Source organism: Apteryx mantelli, chromosome 8 (genome assembly GCF_036417845.1).
Source record: "Apteryx mantelli isolate bAptMan1 chromosome 8, bAptMan1.hap1, whole genome shotgun sequence".
NCBI lineage: Eukaryota > Metazoa > Chordata > Aves > Apterygiformes > Apterygidae > Apteryx > Apteryx mantelli.
Genome location: NC_089985.1, coordinates 29,856,607 through 29,868,624, shown reverse-complemented (window position 1 = coordinate 29,868,624; position 12,018 = coordinate 29,856,607). Strand labels below are relative to the sequence as shown.

General features: G+C 49.0%; 1 protein-coding gene across 1 annotated transcript; it reads right to left on the bottom strand.

Moving 5' to 3' along the window:
• Positions 1 to 4,189: 4,189 nt before the first annotated feature.
• Positions 4,190 to 11,805, bottom strand: TMEM125 (transmembrane protein 125). The gene is made up of 2 exons (XM_013960942.2): positions 11,702 to 11,805; positions 4,190 to 7,942 (listed from the first exon to the last, which is right to left on the bottom strand). The coding sequence occupies exon 2, from the start codon at positions 7,628 to 7,630 to the stop codon at positions 6,968 to 6,970; it is 663 nt and encodes a 220-aa protein (XP_013816396.1). The 5' UTR covers positions 7,631 to 7,942; positions 11,702 to 11,805; the 3' UTR covers positions 4,190 to 6,967.
• Positions 11,806 to 12,018: the final 213 nt, after the last annotated feature.

The following is a 12,018-nucleotide window of genomic DNA, read 5'->3' as shown; positions in this document are numbered from 1 at the left end:
GGCAGCTGAAGACCCCTGTACCAGCAGGTGGGTCCAGCTGGAAAACCAGCTTTTTCATCAACAGCTTCCTGGAGTTGCTCTGGATGAAACTTAATCAGGATCTGGCTTATACATTTAGCTCAGATGGCCAGTTCTTTTCACAGCTATCTCTCATTGCTTAGATTGCAAAGATTTTTTGTGTTAGTCTCTTCACCCCAAAGCTGTAAAGCAGGAGGAACTTTTGGCTGGACAATGCAGTGCTGGCATGAAAGACCCACAGGAGCTGTCCTGCCAGACCCACCAGCAGGAGGCACCCAGCTGCCTCTGCAACTCCCCTTTCCTCTGTTGAAGAATTTGAAGATGACACAGGCTCACCCTTGGACACTGAGCAAGGCTTCTGGTCCAGCACCTTTCAGCACTAATGAGAAACCTCCTGTAATATGGGATGCAGCCTGCATACATCTATGCTTTTGTGGTACACACATGCCCTTCCCAGGGAAACTCTGAGATAAAGCAGTACAGTGATGATGGGCACTTCCAGCAGCCAATCCCTCTGCTGACTCTGAGTTTTTTAATGTTTTTCACCCCGTGCAAACACTGCAGCATGTTCTTTAAATACTTACCACTTCTGCCTTACTGTGGATGGCTGCCCAAGCAGCAGCTGAAGGGCTCTGAATCCCCCTCTGCCTCCTACAAGGGTTCATCTGTAGCTCCCAGTGAGGGAATGCTCTGTTAGGTGGCCTGTATAACTCTTCAGGTTGATGCAAAGGCAAACTGAAGCCAACAGATGAGGAGAGGGGAGGCTCTTTCTCACTTGTTTGTTGCTTTCAGGGCCTCCAAGGAATTAATTGTTTCAGGCAGCAAGAAGCTGGCTGTTGTCATCAAGAAGTCTGGTCTGATCCTTTGTGTACCAGCATCACATTCATTCCTCACACAGCCATTCAGTGTCTGCATTGATGCCTCCAGCAACATCTGTGTGGTTGATCAGTTCAAGGTTCTCATCAGACAGTAAAACAGGGAAAGTGATGCTGAAGAACCGAAGTGAGCAGAGAAGACCCCATGTCCTTGCTGTGGAAAACAGGAGTGTCCTGTCCTTGTGTGGGAAGATTGTTCTGTCAACAGTGATCATTTCTAGCCTCATGTGGGGAAACAGGGCTGGGTGCCCAAAGGAACAAGTTCTGCAGCTGTTCTGCATTCCCCAGCCTTTGTGTCTAATCGACCAGAGTAACCCCCTTCCTGGCCTCTGTTGTCATCTCCACATGTATTAAGCCCTTAGCCCACATAGTCACAAACTACAGAACTTAAGTCTTTGGGCTCTATGGGTTTAAGTCAGACAAAATTTAGGAAAACTGGGAGTGAAAATGAGGTCTAGATTGCCAGACTCCTTCCCCTATTCCAAGTAAGATGTTCATTATGGAGTTGGGAAGCTGGCACTGATGGGTGATGGGTGCCTTTCAGCTGTATTTAACTAGGTTGCAGTCCTCCTGTCTCCAATAGGGCAGTGGGAGACCATAAGGAAGCACAATAACTGCTAGAGATCAAGAGTTCACTGCTCTGTCCCACGAGCATGAGGCAGTAAAACTACAAACTGCAAGAACCTCGTCAGAGAGAGGGAGCCGGAGATGTCCACCCTGCTGTGCTCCAGCCCCCGCCGCAGACCCTGCCCCATGGCCAGAGGCAGTGGCCGCTTTGTTTTGTTCAGATGTTGACTATCTCAGCCTAATGCTTAGGCATTTGATGCAGCCACCTGCTTTCATCGATGAGCCAGTTTCTAAGACTTATTATTTCACTTTAAGAGACCACAGGTGTCTTCTAGCTCCTTGCTAAAGAAGCAGAGCATGACCTAGCAAGGAAATTTCAGAACAGCATGAAAGAAGCAACTTCTCAGGATGTAAACGAGAGCACATGCATATGCATTGCAGGCCAAAGTAGCATAGTGCTTTGGTGTTAACAGGCAACATGGACATTCAGTGGGTGAGAACGGAATGCAACATGGAATTCAGTGGGAATTACTCATGTAATTTCTTTCACATTGGTTTAACACACTGACAGGTACTTTTTTGCATGCACTTTCAAGGACCAAATGACACAATAGCATAATTAATAGTCTTGTACACACACAAATCTGTTATTATATGATCTTGTACACACAGTCCTTGTGCATTGCTGCAGGGTTTCTGTGTACATTTTCCCAGAATTATTTCCTGTTGTGTTGCTTCTCTATTTTCCCCCTTCACTTGTTAGGCTTGCTAGAAAGGCACTTACCTTTCCCATGGCTGTGCCTGTGAACACAGCTCTCTGCAAAACCGAGTCAAGTTCTTGGAGTGGTCTGCTTCCAGCATCAGGCAGGCATGCGCTTTGGAGCAAAATGGCCTTGTCTCAAGGGGTTGATTACAGACTCATCTTAGTATCTGTACCTCTTACCATGAAGTTATAGTATACATTATAATTTTTGCATTCCTGTCATCTCTGTGGTCAGATAAGCAGCGCTTGAGACATAGGTAACTCAAAGTTGTTTCTGCTGAGGCAGGACCATAGCCAGCCATGTACGTATGGGTCACGCTGGAGTTATATGTGCTGAGCAGCAGCAGCCTCCTTCCTTAGCAAGTGATGGTCCAGCTCTCTGCTGGAAAGGTTTCCTTGGGAGCAGCCTAGCTGTTAATCTCCCTGGTAGTTTGGGAATATCTCTGTGGTGCTGTGGAGCAGGATGCTTCATCACAGGGACTACATGTCTTGCAGCTCTGCCACATCGCTAATTCCCCTGTATATTTCAAACCTTCATTTAATTGTAAACTTTTTTCTTTATTTCTCTTCCTATTAGGATATTTATACCCCACAATGTAGACAGCAGCAAATAATACATGTTGGAGAGCATAAACAAAAGGGGACTATTAGATCATGTGTTTGATGTGCAATACAGACTATATATCTTGCCCAGTAACTTAAAGCATCTTCCAGAGAGGGAACTTGTTGTCTGAAACCATGAGGAGACAGAAAACCTGTTGATTTGTTCTAGTGATCAGTTTTCTCTCTTAAAAGCCATATTTCTAAACTGAATTTTTCCTGGCTTCAGTTTTGCAGTCACTGCTTCATGTTTTGCCTTCTGGGCTCATCTTAAGAGCCCTTTACTAACTGTGCCACTCACTGTGAAAATATAATATACGCTGTAATTTTTGAAAATTTCTTACATCTTTCTGGCAAGATGTAATGGGAGACTTAAATCTGAGGACTGGAAAAATGCATTTCAATTATCTTTCGGAGACTATTTCCTGGGCTTTTCAATATGCTGTTTATAATATGAACACATGTGCTAGATGCAATATTTTAGTTTTGGTCTCACTGATGTTTTAGAAGAGATTAAAAGCAACTCCTTCCCAGTTTTATTTATCTCAGTATCTCATTTACTCTCTTCCCTCAGTATCTAATGGTGAGCTGCTTGTCTACTTTGATGCTATTTGTAAGCCTATCAGTTTATTCTTTAACTGAGCAGAAGTGGTTTTTTTTCTGATGTGCAAAGTGTATAGGTGCCATGACAACCCCTCTCCACCGCATCCAGGCTACTGCAGTGCAAACAGTTGGGTGCCTGGCACCAGTTGCCTGAGGCAAAAAAAATGCATCTGACTTGCAGAGTTAGGAATATCAGAGGGCCAGAGCAGAAAAGGAGGAGCCTTCTCAAAGCGAGGTACGGAGCAGTCATCCCAGGAAGCTGCTGAAAGGACCAAAGTTCACGCTGGCGGATGTGTACAGTAACAGAAAGGTATGTGGGCAGACTGGTTCCAGGTTCACTTGGAGGCAGCAGCTGCCGCTCAGGGCAAAACAGCTTCTGTGTAAACAAATGAGCCGTCACCGTCCCGTTCGGGAGGCTTTGCACGCTGCCTGCGAGCTCCCTTCAGCGGCACAACAACAGCTCGGGCGCCTAAACCGGTGGCAAGAGGGGCCTGTTATGTCTAAGTCCTGTAGCAGAGGAGATGCATGCACATCTGGGGGTGGAAATCTTGTATAAGGAAATAAATATGTGCATTTGGGAAACTGTGGAGGCATTGCCATGCTAGCCGATGAGCTGGAACTGCAGCCAAAGGATGGCCCCTGGGCTGCCGAGATTTCTGCCCCGAGCTCAGCCTGAGCAGAGCTCAGCTCCGCACAGCCCAGCAAACTACCATTCCTGAGGGACTCTCACTGAAGTATGAGGCTTCGATACAGTCAACTTCTGCAACACTTTATTATGTTTTTCCATGCACAACACAGGAAACAAGGGAAAGGAACAAAACAGTAATGCTGCTGCAGGAGGTGAGTCAGGGACTGGCTCAGTACAGGCTGTCCACTTGGGCAGCCACATACCCAAATCTCCATCTTCAGAAACAGCCTGTTTTTATCCATTATTTCCTTGGGTTGCTGACATGGTCCCGAAGCATCCTCTTCTGGCAACATTCATGTGCACTTAGGGCACGTTTTGAAGGGTCTATGGAGGGGCAGATTCACATTGACGTGCAGGCAGCATGGAGCTGCAGGCCAGGCATGAACATGCATGTTCACAGAAATGCACAGATGTGCAAAAGAGCTGGTGCACAGACAGCTGTGAGCCGGTCCACACATGTGCAGGTCGGGGAAGCTGGGAATAACTGCAAAAGCACTGAGGCAGCCTGCAATAACTGCGCATGCAGCAACACAGATGTGCAGAGCAGCAGCTGCATGGGTGAGCAGTGTTGGTGGTGCAAAACTGCCGCCCAGCTCTGGGCTGTCACTTCATTTGTATGCTCTGGACTTCCTGCTGAACCTGGGGATAGACTAGGGAAGGACTGCTCTTTGCTACCCAAATGTGGAGCGTTTAACACAGAAGGACCTGATCTTAGTAACACCCTCTTAGCTCTTGGGCAGCTTCAGGAAAGTAATGCAGTGAAAGGAGGAAATAGCAGTTTAATAAAATCTACAGATGATATGAAACTGGCAGAGGAAAATGTAGAAATAACAGCAATACAGAAAACAAGAAACAAAATAATGTTCCCGCACAACTAGTTAGTTTGGAAAAAATAATCCAAGACTTCAGGGGGAAGGAAAGTCGGTAGGAACAGGGCAAGAGTGGATGAATACAGAAGTACTCTCATGTGATCTGAGTGCCTCAGAGACAGCACGGGCTGGAGATACAAAGGGATGAAATCCTCATTGTCCAACATATACCTGGTGTGGTTCACTGACGATGAGCGTCTGACATTGCTTCCAGGTGTAACATGGACAGTGATTCATGCTGTTACTAGGGGAATGAGCTACAGTCCTCTTTAAAATAAATTCACTGCTAGACCCCCCAAAACACCAATTTAATCTAACTGTTCTTGCTCCATTTTGGTGACCCTAATTCTCAGAGGGATCATCGCAAATAAAGTGCAGAAATAATGACTGAGGCAGAACAACTCAGGTCGGGGGAGATGAGAGCAGGCAGGAAGATGAAGAGAGAGAAGCAAGCAAAGGTTGCTCAGCAACAACTTCACCAACAACACAGGTTAGGATCTGTGTCTGTGGGAAGAGCAGGAGCAGTGAAATGGTTTGTGGCTCTTACAGAGGAAATGAAAAATTTGACAGGTAAATTAGCCTAAATTCAAAGGAAAAGTTTCTGAGGGTGAGTTGTTAGCCCGCCTCTAGGACAGGCTGATATTCTCATAAACATAAAACACCAAAAAGGTTCACAGTGAGGCCCAAGTGGTAACAGAACAACTATTATACGCCAAGCAGCAACAGGCTGCTGCCACACTTGGAGGACAGGGAAATAGCATGGAAAAGCTGCTGTGCTGAATCCACTCCCAGCAAGGACTGAGGTGAACTGCATGGTTCTCACAGCAGCGGAGATGCATCTGCTTGCAAAACTAATGTAGGAGGGCCACAGTGCTTCCCCTTCACCTCCCTTACAGAGCAGGAGCTCTCCATGCAGATCAGCCCCAGGCCTGTAATTTTGGCATCCCATCATCATGCTCCTGGTGACTATACCTAGCTGTTTGTGGATTGCACGGCTGGAGCAGGCCAGTGTGATAACAGAGCCTCCTCTGACACTCAGACAGTCTAACACTGAAAACCCATCAGGGTGCTAATGCCAACAATTTGCCTCCCCCTTTGATCAAAATGCAGAAGACCATAGGCTGCAGAAAAGTAATATTGGAAAAGATCCTGGCATTGCAAACACAAATGGCATTTCATGTGCAATCAAACCATGCCTGGCTCAGACACACAGACTCACATGCAAATTCCACGCTCACTCCCGCAGACATACAGGTGCTTTCTCAAGGGGAAGCCCCTTGCAGCCATACTTCATACCTAGCTCCCTTTGCTTGCATTCAGCACGCCTGCTAACACTCACAATATTTCCTGTAATTTATCAGCTGTCACTACAGGCTGTTCTTATTTTCAGGGCTCCTGCAAGCTGGCAGGAAAGGGAGACACACAGCACGGGGCATCACAGTATGCTCAACTTGTACACATGCTCAGAGGCACAGATTATGAACTGATTACAGCTAAGACATGGGCCCAAGCCGGCAGCTCTGCACAGAGCACAAGGTGGTTTTACACCACCAGCAATCACAGCCTCTCCTGCCATAGGAGAACATGACACAGTGCAGGGACCAGCAGGAGCTGCACAAGTACTGGGGTCCCCAGAGGTATAGGACAGGCTCACCTTAACTCCTTCTGTGTCAGCGGGGCCACAGCTGGGCTGGCTGGGCAGGCAGCAACTGTTGCAGGAGGCTTTGCTGAGATAAAAAGCAGCTCCAGCTGCTCCAGCTCATGAAGCCTGTCCAGGCAACCCAGGGTTCCTGCCACACTGTTAGCCTGAGGTAAAGCAAATGGCAGTCATATCTGAAAGAAACATAAGGCACACTGCAAATCTCACCCTGCTTTGGGAAAAAATGGTGAGGTCAGGAGACACAAGCCCCACTGATGAGTCGTATCCAGTGACCCTCATGCAGGAGTGTCCTGCTGGCACTGGTGAGGCTCCAATGGCTCTGGGTCAGATCAGGTTGGCCATGCTGGAGGTGGGAGGAAGTCGCCTGTTAGCAGCAAGACGGCCAGAGATGGTGAAGACACTGATTTCACCTGTCTCCAAGCTTCGAGGAGCAGCTCGGCAGCAGGAGGTGCAGAGGAGATAGAGCAGCAGGGAGAGGAGGATGGCACTGCCAGCAGTCAAGAGGATAATCCCACTGGTGAACATGCTAGCCAGCGGCCGGACAGGGCTGAGCTGCATGGTCGTGGTGGAGAGGACGGTGAGCACGATGCCACAGATCAGCAGCACCAGGGCGCTGAGCAGCAGCACCAGGCAGTCCGAGAAGCCCCCACTTTTCAGGAGCTCAATCTGATCCCGGCTGCGGATGCAGTTCATATCCTGGATGGCAGAGCTCAGCAGCTGCTTCAGCAGAACGAGCAGGGCCAGGAGACAGAGCGTGGTGCCCACAGCCAGCCGCCACTCCCCAGACCGGCTGCTGGTGCTGTACAGCAGAATGATGCCCCCAATCCCACAGGCCAAGATCAGCACCACTGCCATCCCATAGCACAGGATGGACTTCTTGGGGTCCTGGAACCACCAGAGCTCCACATGCTCCTCCAGGATGTTCCTCTGGATGTGGTCAGCATCCGCAGGGGTGCGGGGTGTGCTCAGCTCTGCCAGCTCCGGCATGGTGAGTGGCTGGGTGGGGATGGCACAGCAGGATGGTCACACAGATGAACCTAGACCCTTACAGTGAAGGGGAGGGTCAAAGCAGTGGCAGTTGTGAAGACGGCAGCATTTCTCATGCGGGGACGCCTCTGTCTCATTCTTTGGTGCCCAGTGGAGCTCCCTTCTGTGGCAGTGCCACCCAGAGAGCTATGGTCCATGTGCTGGGGCTGAGCCCTGCCTCCAAGCAGAGTTGCAGAACATGGTGGAGCATCCCCAGAGCAGCACTGTTGGGGAATGACCAGGACCCAGTCCTTCCTTTCCTGTACGTTTCATCTGAAAGAGTCAAGAAGAGAAGAAGATATTAAACAGAGACCCTGATCCTCTGTACCAAGAAATCCCCCGCCAAATCCTGAGCCTCTGTTGCTCAGGACTGGCCGACAGATCTTCCCCTGCCTCCGTCACAAAACCCCCATGCCTTGGAGCACAGGTCAGCCGTGCATGTCTTCCCAGGAGAGCGCCACGCGCTATGGCAGGGACCTCAGCCTGCCCCTGCCCCAGCAAGTTCCTTCTGCAATGCCTTGCCTGGCGTGTGTCCCTGCCTCCCCAGCCCCGGGCACCCTGCGCAGAGGCTACTGGCACATTGCTGCCTGCAGGGCTCTGCCTGCAGCTGGTACTGGCAGCAGGGCAAGGACGGAGCAGAGGCCGGTCGCTCCTGGGATAAAGCCCCATTCACAGCTCTGGCTTCACATGCTCCCTCATCAGCATCAGCCTCTTGTCACCAACTGGCTCTGCTGCCTAGAAGGACAGCGGGAAGGTGGGGGTCAGGACTGGGGCTTAACCCTTCAAGTCCAGTAGCTGGAACAGCAAATGCTGCCCTTGCTGCTTGGCCTTGGCCCCACTGCAGTTCCTCAGCCCTGTCCCTATCCCTGCAATCCCTGTCCCAAGTTTCCTACAGAAACATGATGGTTATTTCTCTGGTGGTTTCAGCACTGCCCCGGAAAGAGCCCCACAAACAGCTGGGACCTGGCACTCCCCAGTTTTGCTCTCCTCTCTGTTCCTCCTGACCCTGATGCACCTTCACCAGCAGGAGGGCAGCAGAGGAAAGCGACCAGCAACTACAGGGTTGAGGCAAGCTCTGTGGAGCTGCAGTTAGCTGGGTGCCATTCAGCACAGTGCCTTTCCTCAGCCCTCAGCCCAGCTCTCCAGGGCTCATCACCTCCTCTGCAAACACATCCAAATCCTGGCTTGCTTTCTGGCCCTTCTTACTTCTTATGCGGGCAAAGTCTTACATCGAGTGTAGAAACCACTTGTATTTCCCTCACATAACCTCCTGCCCATAGTATATGGGTGCTCTGGCTAGTCAAAAGCACCAGAGTGGCCCCTCCAGCCCAGCTGATACCCAGAGCAAGGAGCCAGTGGGGACGACAGCACTGGGACATCTGGCAACACTCAGGTATGGCTGAGCCCTGGAGACATGGGGCAGACCTCAGGAGCCCCAGAACTGGGCTCCCTGGTCACCTCCCAGACACAACAATGTGTTGTCGTGTGTTGGTGTTGCTCCCATAACAGCACAGGCGCTGGCCGTCAGAGACACACACACAAATTGCCCAAAGTCCCACAGGAGTCAAAGCCAGGGCCAGGCACTGATGCAGACCTCCAGTGTCTATCAGAGCTGTGTCAGAGCTCCCAGGTGGAAGGACGATCACACAGTACCCTGTCTGCTAAAAATGACTCTCCAAGAGACCATCAGCCTGTGCCAAACATGCTCCATTTGTCTTTGTGCCATACTCAGCACAATGTTGGGGCTCAGCCCTCATTTTTGGGCTCATTATAGCAGACAGTGACTTTTGCACATGGCAGCCCTCCACATTCCAGGGATCTTTTCTGACACAGCTCCCTTATTTCAGACACTCTTCACAAATGGCATCCCCTTATGCCAGTGCCGTTGCTACCTGCTGTAGGTAATACAAGTCTGCCCTGATGCACAGACCAGAGTCTGGGCAGGCTGATACAGACAGCTCCAGAGCATGGGTCTGAGGAGAAAATCATCTCCTTGGCATCTTCAGCAGGGATGCCTAGAAATCCCTCTTCATCAGGGACAAGCCACCACGGGGTGGGGTAAGAGGGAGGACAATGGGACGGGGTCGCCTGAACCAGACACAGCCTGACAGTGTCAGGCCAAACTCCTCCTGAGTCACTCCCCGGCTGTGATGGAGCATGAGGTCACTTTGGACGTCGCTCAGGGCACGCCGCCAGCTGAGCTCACGTGTCCAGGAAGTCTCTAACCACTGCTCATTTGTAGGCCTGGGACCTGATGCACTGCATGAGTTGTGCACTGTGTTATTTCCCTGCACGACTGGTGGTGTTTGATTTGTCTTGGCAGGGACTGGACTGAAACACAGAAATCCATGCTCCAAAGGGCACACTTGTTTGGAGGCTCTTGGGAGATTTGCAACTCCTAGCTGTACCCAGAACAAGCAGAAAGCGTGAATTAGTGGAGAAAGCAGCAATTGAGTATGCTGATTTTGTGCCTGCAGGGCCCAGTTCGCTTCTGCATGAGACAGCAAAGACACCTCTTTCTGCCTGCAATGCGGCATGTGCCCAGGACACAGGCACCCAAGAAGGTGATGATTTCAAGGGGTACTTTCAAAGTAGAGGGGTAAGAAGGTATTGAGCCTGGGGACATTTCCCCAGCATATACACTATAGCTCAGCTTGCCCTGGGTTAAGCACTACTTCCTCCTTGCCTTTCCTTCTCCAAGCACAGACCTGCCTTATCTCTCCTCACCGACAAAGGGGTGAGTCTAGTAGATAGCAGGTTTGTTGATAAGATAAAGATTTTTGTCCTAACAAAACATAAAATCAGAAGTGCAAAGTTTGTGGCCTTCTGTTGCTTGACCAAAGTTGCACATACAATCAAACAGTAAACAAAAACAACACAACGGCAGAAACCACAGTGAGGGAAAACATAACCAAAAGTCAACCTATAGCATTGCATTCTCACGCTTTTTTAAATTTAATCACTTCCATTTTTATTTGCCCAGAATAAGGTCAGGAGCAAGATAAAACTGTTCGCACATCTGACTGCAGAACAAAATATGGTAATGACCTCTGTAGGCACCTATTTTGTAATATTTTATTAACCTTTATTAAATGAATGATTTGGAGCAACAAAGACTTCCGTGCCTCCATGTTTTCTTGAATCTGTTTGAAAATGTTCTGGGAATATAATCTTTTGCCCTATAAATATCCACATTTGCTTGGGGTTCTTTAGACTGTGAGGATTTGTATCTCTAGTTACAGTATTTTTACTCACAAAATCGTTCTTCAACTTAGGTCTTTTGCCACCCACCCTTTCACTGCACACCTCTTAAGAAAAAAATGGCTGTCTTTCTATTTTAAATCAAAGCAGCCCTATCCTGGGCTGCCATCCACCACTCTTTGGAGAAAGGATGAAAGTAGACCTCATCATAACAGAGACCCTCTGAGTTTAAGCCAGCTAACTCAACAGATTAGCCAGTCTGACAACCAGTGTATAACAGGTCATTAATGTCTACCATTTACCTTGTACTGAACCCAGGACCTTCAGTGCTGCCATCCTTGTATGCAAGATAAAAAGGAGGAGAGGACCAGCCCACTCGCACAAAGCTTTCTAATCAAAGGCCACATTTCAGAACAAAATTCACAGGCTGTTTTCTTCCACACTACTGTCTGGCAGGTGGGGAGGGAAAACAGTAAAGCACTGGGAACTCAGGAAAACCAAAATGATAGTGTCTTTCCTTTTCTTTGCTTTTTTCCCCACTCTAACAAACATTAATTGAGCATTGGGAGTCATCAACTGGTTTCTGACCATCCCTGGCAGCAGGTGTGAGAAACACTCTCCGGCCAACTGCCTGGAAACAGGTATATGCATTTACTTATTTATTTATACTCTTTTCATGGTCTGTTACTGTCTGATATCTGACAGATGGGCATGGACTGTACGTTAATTAACACTTTCTTTTCAGAGCCACATACAACTCAGCCGCTGAAATATTCCTCACTTCCCTCCTCACCCCTAACCCTGGACAGTCGTGAAACATTGTTTACCTACAGCATTCAGGAGAGAAAGCCTTGTGGTGGGACAGGCTCCTGCAGTGCTTCCAGCCTTTGGAATGATTTTATGCAATTATGTGGAATATGTGGGCATTGTGAAGACTGGGGAAGACTGGCAAAATTTGCTATAAAATAAACAAACAAACAATAATATGATTGTCATTAGCTATCTAGATGAGATTCAACGGAGCCTCACAATCTCCAACAGATACAAGCCATCTTCTTCCCCTCTTTCCCCAGGTCTGGCCATGGTCTGTTTGGGATGGACTTGTCACCACTCTGTGTTTCATGTTACCCCTTACCCAGACCCACAAG

Bases quoted from the DNA above. Each gene is read 5' to 3' on its own strand.
- TMEM125 (XM_013960942.2), bottom strand. From the start codon at position 7,630: ATGCCGGAGCTGGCAGAGCTGAGCACACCCCGCACCCCTGCGGATGCT.